The 7,992-nt window shown below is 36.5% G+C and overlaps 3 protein-coding genes across 3 annotated transcripts; all 3 read left to right on the top strand.

Moving 5' to 3' along the window:
• Nucleotides 1-7: 7 nt before the first annotated feature.
• On the top strand, nt 8-2,708 carry LOC105313596 (rab3 GTPase-activating protein catalytic subunit-like; the record flags this gene model as incomplete). The annotated part of the gene is made up of 8 exons (XM_019999410.1): nt 8-403; nt 449-586; nt 725-859; nt 975-1,197; nt 1,627-1,727; nt 1,797-2,042; nt 2,124-2,174; nt 2,301-2,708. Coding segments are annotated over 8 exons (1,461 nt in total), but the record flags the coding sequence as incomplete, so codon positions are not given.
• A 271-nt stretch (nt 2,709-2,979) lies between these two features.
• Nucleotides 2,980-3,822, top strand: LOC100633982 (short-chain collagen C4-like). The gene is made up of 2 exons (XM_003388290.2): nt 2,980-3,067; nt 3,130-3,822. Exons 1-2 carry the CDS (start codon nt 2,989-2,991, stop codon nt 3,672-3,674), a joined length of 624 nt encoding a protein of 207 aa, XP_003388338.2. The 5' UTR covers nt 2,980-2,988; the 3' UTR covers nt 3,675-3,822.
• A 153-nt stretch (nt 3,823-3,975) lies between these two features.
• LOC100633855 (EF-hand domain-containing family member B-like) lies at nt 3,976-7,962 on the top strand. The gene is made up of 14 exons (XM_003388289.3): nt 3,976-4,026; nt 4,080-4,142; nt 4,212-4,352; nt 4,398-4,578; nt 4,628-4,740; nt 4,963-5,075; nt 5,118-5,195; nt 6,146-6,219; nt 6,274-6,422; nt 6,821-7,130; nt 7,207-7,283; nt 7,352-7,456; nt 7,542-7,637; nt 7,753-7,962. Exons 1-14 carry the CDS (start codon nt 3,997-3,999, stop codon nt 7,807-7,809), a joined length of 1,587 nt encoding a protein of 528 aa, XP_003388337.1. The 5' UTR covers nt 3,976-3,996; the 3' UTR covers nt 7,810-7,962.
• The last annotated feature ends 30 nt before the right edge of the window (nt 7,963-7,992 follow it).

Raw genomic sequence — 7,992 nt, 5'->3', positions numbered from 1 at the left:
TCAGCGAATACAACGTCAGACATCAAGCGAGCAACAGCCACTCCCACAAACCCCTCCCTCATCAACCGGGTATCACAAGAGCACCAGTAGTGATAGTGATGAGGAGTTCTTTGAAGCTCAGGATACCTTTGAAGAACACCATAAGGAAGACTTGAGATCTTCTTCAGTGTCTTCGCTAGACTCAAAAACAAAAAAGCTTGATTTGGAGCCTCTTGTTAATATTGATCCTCTTAGCCTGTTTGCCAGTGAGAGTGAAGACACTGATCTGTTCACTGGTAGAGGAGGAGGAGGAGGAGGGAAGGGAAGAGGAGAAGGAGTGCCTATAAGAATAGGAGCACTGAAACCTTTTAAAGGATTGACTTTACTAAAATCTAACGAACAACTTTATGTCCCTGAAACACAAGTATACTTAATAACATGTATTTTATTGAATGTCATCTCTTTACAGGAGCAGACTCCACTAACTGAAGACATGTTATGGGAGCAACAGAGTGTTCTGTCTAAGCTAGGGACATCAGAGGAGGCAGCTCAAGTGAGAGCTAAAATGCAAAGCATGTCACTCCTCTCAGACATGCAAGCATTCAAGGTATGTGGAGGAGAACATTTTAAGACACATTTTGCAATATTTTTACCTCCAAAATTAATTTCTACACGTATCATTTTGTAACAATTTTTATGTGCACAAAGTATGTGTACTTAATTTTTGGTTCTAATTAATGCACAGGCTGCTAATCCTGGTTGTGTATTGGAGGATTTTATAAGATGGTATTCTCCACGTGATTGGATTGACAGCAATGATGATGATGATGATGATGAAAAATCCAGTGATGGTTTGAAACCCAAGGAGAATGACCCCAAGGTACAATAATATGCATATTACACGTACTTTTAATGTACGTTATACATGTACATGACATGTACATGTACATATGGGAGCCTGTATGGTAAAGCGTAATACTTCTTAATACTTATAGGGTCGTCTTAGTATAAGAATGAGACAGGCTGGTAATATGTGGGTGGAAACATGGGACAATGCCAGTCCAATACCAGCTTACAAGCAGAAGAGACTGTTTGATGATACAAAAGAAGCAGAGAAAGTCTTGCACTGGCTGTCGGCTTTGAAACCAGCAGAATTAGTGCTAATGGTGTTACCTTGCTTGGTTCATTCAGCAGTCCTGCATCTTAAAAAAGAGCTAGGTAATGAATAAAATAATAGTACATGTAGTTGGTTAGCTCTAAAGTTTGATACACAAATTAATTACTGTATAGTGGGTTTCTTTTGCTGGGCCAAACTTTTTTTTTTTCATTCTTCAAATTTCAAAAATGAAAATAAAGCCCACAAAGTTGGATTTTGCCCCCCCAAAAAACAAAAGTTTTGCTCAATGAAAGAAACCTCCTATACGGTACTACATCACGTCTAGTGCTACATTGCTTTAACTTCAAAAATTCATAAAAAAATCCAAATTTGATTGGAAATTTGGAATCGGCTCAAAGTTGATACAAACATAAAACATGTACATGTATCAGCAAAAATTGTAAAAATGGAGAATTCTCTCCTTGTGATTTTTTGTTGTAATTTTTGTCAAGGGAAACCCTAGTAATATGCTGTTTTTCATTTCATTGTAGAGGAGATGGCATTACCCAGTGCTTGGGGTTACATCAATGATGCTATCAATATAACTAAGACAATACAGTGGATATCTTTAGACTCACTCCCCATTTATCAGGTAAAGAAATTAAAAGTGTTTGTTATTACGTGTTGAGTATCAGGTTTAAGTTATTGAAATGGTTTCTAGGAATGTTTTGGTTTATTGGAGAAAACAGAACATGACATTGCAACTGCAGCATCTCTTCATGCAAAGCTGAAGCAAGGACTGGATATTAACACTGACTCTGTTAAGAGAACAGCAGCAGAGGACAAGGAACTAATGGCCAGTATACAAATACTAGTGGAAGAGCCTGAACTGGTTTTACAAGATCCTGTAACCAGTGTAACCGGATTAGCATTCCAAGGACTGCTTAAGACTCAAATAGCATTTCAAGTATGTTGTTGTTGTTGTTGTTATTGTTATTTTGCTTGTGCATGACTGTGTGATGTACATTTTAAATTTTAATTTATGTAGAGTTTGGATGAAGTGTCACCATCTCGTCATTCACGTCAGCATCAAACTAAGGTAAAAGCAACTGCATAATCTTTTAAATCACATTTGCTTGATTTTATTTTGTGGAGTACTTAACTAATTTTTCCATTGCATTAGCTATCAAAAATTTGCTCAAAATATTATTATTTATTCTTGTAGTTCACTGGGGCTGCTCTGCCAAAAGCAACTGCTCGAGAGTTTATCTTAAGAACTGTGTCTCCTCAGCCATCCTTACTGTCCAGCCCTGCTCCTCAGAGAATGTTCTGTTTTCTAACTAAAGATGAGACTCGAGTAGCAGGAGCCTTCACACAAGATGTTTTAATTGTTTAAATCATTATGATTGTTTGATCCTATTATTATAATTTACAATTAAGACTAATATGTTTTTAACAATTATCATCATTGAATGCACTGTGTATAAAAAGCAAGTGTATGCTTGAATGTTGTCTAAATCTTTTGGCATTTCCTTTTTGGAATAATATATATCTAATTATTGATGAGTTTTGTACATAGATAACTTTATTTTACGAGTTTATTTTGTTGGAAGCATGTTTATGCTCTTGACTATAAAAGTAATGTGATCAGTTTGTTTACCTTTAGACTCATTACTGCTGGGACTGTCAACAGCTTTTGAGTGTTAAGCAAAAGTAGCATAGCTAACGTTACACAAGACTAAGCTAACATTATCAGGTGCTCTATTTTTATAGCACATAATTAGTCGTATAGCAGCTTGTTAAATATAGGTGGCATATAGCAATATAATGATGACATGCATTGCTCTTGTATAAAAGCACTTTCATTGCAGCAGAATAAGCCAGGTAAAACTGTTAGATTTAATCCAAGAAGAATGATGTCAATGATTATTGCAAACTCCTTCATCTTTTTAGCTTTAATATCTTGCTTTGAAATAAATACAGCAACTGCTGGTAAGCTAGTAAAATCATCCCTTTATTATTCACTTATGTTAATTCTGTTTGTATGTATGAAGATAAAGGAGCTACATACATTCGATGGGGTCGTACCGTATGTCCTACTGATAGGACTGGTGCTACCCTTGTCTATGAAGGAGTTGCTGCTGGAAGCAAGTGGTCAGAATCTGGTGGTGGAGCCAACTACCTTTGCCTACCTAAGACACCAGAGTATTGGCCTATTGGTACAGGAACATCAAGCTATCAAGCATTCCTTTATGGAGCTGAGTATCACTCTCGTCACTATCCATCCTTCATTGATTCCACTGCACCTTGTGCAATGTGTCTTGCTGTTAATAAATCAGCAACAATCATGATACCAGCAAAAATAACGTGTCCTAAATCATGGACAAGGGAATACAATGGTTACCTGGTAGCTGAGCATTACACTCATGCTAATAATGTTGTCTTTGAGTGTGTTGATTTCAATAGGGAGAAGGTGCCAGGTACATCAAACCCAGACCCTGAAGCATCGTTCCATCATGTTCGAAGTACCTGCTATGGCCTCTCTTGTCCTCCTTTTGTTCAAGCAAAAGATATGGCTTGTGTTGTTTGCTCAAAGTGAAAAATGAAAGCAGAAGCTAATGAACTGTGTGTGCTTAGTAGTTTATGTTTGGACTAGCTTTATTTTGTTATGTTAGATCTAGTTTGAATCTTTCTAGAACATGATGTGATTTTTAGTTTTTATGATGCCTTAATTTAGAAAAAGAGCACATAGCTAAGAATTAATTAGTAAATAGGTCTATTACCATTAATAAGAGACCATCAAGCCATCTATGGCCAAACAAAGCATGAACAAAGCCATCTCACGCTTAATCACGTGGTTGAAATTTACGGACAATATACAAAAGTATTTTGTTACCATAGCAACTAGTAACAAATCAAGAATGGCGACTGATATCAGTGATATGCCACCAGTAAGAACACAAGAGTATATTAGCAACTGAACAATCATTCTCTTGTCTCTTAGGCTGGGAAATTAATCCCTCGTGGTCATGGAACAAAAGAATGCATGCAGACTCTTACTGAACTGGTGAGTAATTAAGATAATGACTCATAAAGGTTACTGTATGTGACATTTACACGTGTATCTACAACATAGCCACGTACTGCAGACTCTGTTAAAAAGTTTCGGCACCAAACATATCCTGAGCCAGGAGAGAAGAGACTCTGCTATGCATTTGTTAAAGATCCTGACAGATCAAGCAACACAATGGGTGTCGCCAGCAAAGCCTCACTCCAGGTATAGTATAAAGTTAAACCCAATGCTTTTACATCTTACTTTAAGGCTGGGGCTCTTGTCAATCCTCCAGTCCAGAGTGCCTTTCAGAAGCGCCTTCAAGATCTCAAGGACTCGCTTTATTTTAGTAAGAGAAGAGCTCCTCTTGGAAGTTCTCACGATCAGTCTCACGGCTTGCCCCTGGGACTGGATCCTCTTGATAAGAGATTTGGAATAGTTAATAAAAAGGGTCAGTATTAGTTTTATAGTATTTTAATTTTTAAATTTACTGTGTGTAGATATTTCGGCGGGTGAATTAGTCAGCCCATCAGAAGCCCTCAGTCCTGCTGAGGAAGAACTAGCAGCAACACTCTACAAGAGAAGTCATGGAGACTATGAAGTTGGTGAAGTGGTAAGGAAATTAATCTTTAAAAAATGATAATAATTTAAACTACGTTTACATGTACATGTATGTACAAGACTAATGACAAGTCTATATTCTTTGCATTTAGTAATTTTGACATTTTTAATAATGATAATGGCTTGAAATTTATATCATTTTAGTTTTAAAACTTGTAGAAGGTATTTCTCTTGTACATGTATATGTCATTTTTCTGTTTCTTGTCTCTCTTAGATTGATAGGAATTATGACTGGTCCCGATTCACTCGTGGTAGTTTATATGGAGTACCAACTCCTCACGATAACAGTGGATCTGGTGTTAGGACTGCTTTAAAATGGTGCAAAAAGTAAGTCTTAAGATTTTTTATCATTAATGTCCTTTTTAATAGTCAAGGAAATGTTACCATGAAGAAGCTTGATGACTTCAGAGAACGCAACAGACCACAAATTGGAAAAGTTCATGACCCGTAAGTATTAGGCCATCCCTTGTAGATCCCATAGATCTTACAGTAAATATAGCACATATTATATGAACCATGGTTCCTCGGTGAGTATCAGTAATGTAAGACATCTCGGGGCTCAGGTCTTACATTACTGATACACACCTCAAAACCATGGTTTATTGGACTCGCCACGCTTGCGTAGGCGGGTACTAAGCAGTTGGGTTGTCATTCTGTCATTCTGTCCACACAGTTTAATTGATTTGTAAAAAAATTATCTTTTTGTCTGAGCAGTCTAGAGCTCTATTTCTTCTTCTAGCAACAGATAAAGTTGCTTTCTTTCATCTAGTTATGCTCTTGTAGCATCCCGTGGCACCAAAAGCTGTGAACTGCTAAACCAGGGGACCTCTCTCCAGGTGAGAGCTCGTGTTTCACTCTACAGGGCCGAGATTTGCTTCAGAGGTAGAAAATCCCATCTAACGAAAAAGAAAAAGAACGATTTTGTCCTAACTTCGTTGTTTGTGAGTTACAGTTGCTCAAAGTTTGTGATTTAGCCTCTTTGAGAATTTTTCAGGCGGCACTGGAGAAAGCAGGAGCAACTTAACTCTCTCGGTCTCTTTTAAATAACTAGAAAATTTTTCTGTGCCAACTCTTTCTTGGAATAGAGCTTCAGATGCTAAAATAAATTTCAGCTTTTCTTCTTTCTCCTACCCATGTGCCATGATTAGTTAGTTGTTGACCACACCCATAGCTTATTTTAATTATCATTATAACTCTGCAGTCAATAATAATAATTTTTTTTCAAATTGCTTAAAATATCGCAGTACAAGTAATACATATCACTCAGGTGAATTCCAGCAGGCGAGTCCATTGCACCATAGTGCTTCATATAGTACATGTATTCGTCTATTCAAAAGTTTGAGATATTTCTGATTGCAATTTTGAACTATGAGGATTTTGTAAACTCTTTCTTGTAGGATTGAGGAAACACTATATGTGCACATTAATAGAGACCACACATTTGGTGTCACTGTCATCCCAGATGACTATTGTAAGTACTGAATGGACTCATTGAGAATAAACATTATTTGTGCTTTGTGTTTAGCTGCTGGTGATCTGGTGCAGATGAGTGGACCCTCTGCCTTCCTAGAGTGTCCATCATGGCATCCTGGACTATTAGTGACTATAAGACAGCACTTGAAGAAAAACACTTTCTCTAAATTTGGTGAACTGTTGGATGGATTAAATCAAAAGGTAATGATCCCAGCTTCTTATCAGTAAATTTTGGAATTTACTCCAAAACTTGACATTATAAAAATGAGGCAATTTTTGACAAAATACCCATAATCTCTTCTGATGCATAATGTACATGTACTTAGAAAGTTTGAGCTTATTTTGATCAAAATTGAAATTTTTGTGAATTTATAAAGTTGCTCAAAAATCTGGTCAAAACCGAATTTCACCAAAATTGATCAAAATTGGATTTTTAATGAATTTTTTAAGGTGGAATGTTTTTGTTAACTCATGAAGTGCTCAATTAGCATGCTTTGTAGGAAACTCTGAATAACCCCCTACCTGCAATCTACATGTACATGTACATACAAAAACTTCCGTAGTCTTGTTAGAATATTATAACATTATATAACACATAGGGATCTAATGGAAAGGCAGACCCTAGTGATGTTAAAGAAATTCTTTATCAGTTTCAAGTTCCACTTGACCAAGACATGGCAGAGCTATTGATTGCTTGGTCTTCAGACCCTGAGGGAGGAGGTGTGGTCTGCAGTGACCTGGTGGGTCTTATGAACTGGATGGAGCCAGTCTCAGTTGACATCAGCAACAGAGTCTCTGAGAGAATGAAAGAGCCGGTAGGACTAGAACCATCAAAAGTTGTCCTTTCTGATGCTTATCGTACTTCATCAGGGCAAATAAAAGCAACAGTAGGATCTATTCACACCAACGGTAAGTATTACATGTACATGTACATGCTTGATAATAATAATTTCTTATTACATTTGTACACTGTACAATCATACAGAGTATAGAACATTTGGTGTGCCAGCCATTCGTAGTGATAGACCAGCTCCCAAGATAAAGAGAGTCAGTGATCAAACAGTAAGATTTTGTATCACATGTACAGTACATGTATCTTTATTGCTGGATTGCTTTTGTTATTGTTTTAGAATTACGGTGATGAGTCAGATGCCTATGGTCTAATTTATCCTTCAATATATTCTAATCACGGACTATATGAGAAAGATTTTTTTACACCACGTCCCCCAGAAGAGGTAAGTTTTAGCAAGTACATTTAGTACATGTACATGTAAATTTACATGCTCCCTTTACTTCTCTCCCTCTTCTTCTTCATGGCAGGTGAGGCAGGTATTCACAGCTGCTGGTATTAATATTAGTGATGATGCATTCAAGACACTTTGGGAGAAGGCAGTTGGAAATAATCCCAGTGGAAAGGTAGGCTTCCCTCCAAGGCTTGCGTCTCTTCCAAGAGGAAGGTTCAGGGTTGTATGTAGTGCATAGTGTAGTTGTCCCTTCAATGTTTAGTTATTATTCATTATTCTTATCACAGGCATCAGTGGAGTCATTTCGTGCAGTATTAGAAAACATTCAGATATCAGAGAAATAAACAAAATGATTAGAAACAGTTATTATTATTATTAATTTATTATTATTATTGCACAAAACACACACAAACAATAATAATTATTTTAATGCTTTTTAAAAAAATTAATAATAATAATAATAATAATAATCAATACAACAACTATAAAACAAGTCACCATAATCATTGAAACCAAAGGAGCAATAA

Source organism: Amphimedon queenslandica, unplaced genomic scaffold (genome assembly GCF_000090795.2).
Source record: "Amphimedon queenslandica unplaced genomic scaffold, v1.1 AMPQUscaffold_13271, whole genome shotgun sequence".
Classification (NCBI taxonomy): Eukaryota; Metazoa; Porifera; class Demospongiae; order Haplosclerida; family Niphatidae; genus Amphimedon; species Amphimedon queenslandica.
This window is presented reverse-complemented; position numbering and strand designations above follow the sequence as displayed.

Coding starts and splice junctions, on each gene's coding strand:
- LOC100633982 (XM_003388290.2), top strand. CDS start 2,989: ATGATGTCAATGATTATTGCAAACTCCTTCATCTTTTTAGCTTTAATA. Junction 3,068..3,129: donor AATAAATACAGCAACTGCTG/GTAAGCTAGTAA, acceptor GTATGTATGAAG/ATAAAGGAGCTACATACATT.
- LOC100633855 (XM_003388289.3), top strand. CDS start 3,997: ATGGCGACTGATATCAGTGATATGCCACCA. Junction 7,457..7,541: donor CACCACGTCCCCCAGAAGAG/GTAAGTTTTAGC, acceptor TCTTCATGGCAG/GTGAGGCAGGTATTCACAGC. Junction 7,638..7,752: donor GAAATAATCCCAGTGGAAAG/GTAGGCTTCCCT, acceptor TTCTTATCACAG/GCATCAGTGGAGTCATTTCG.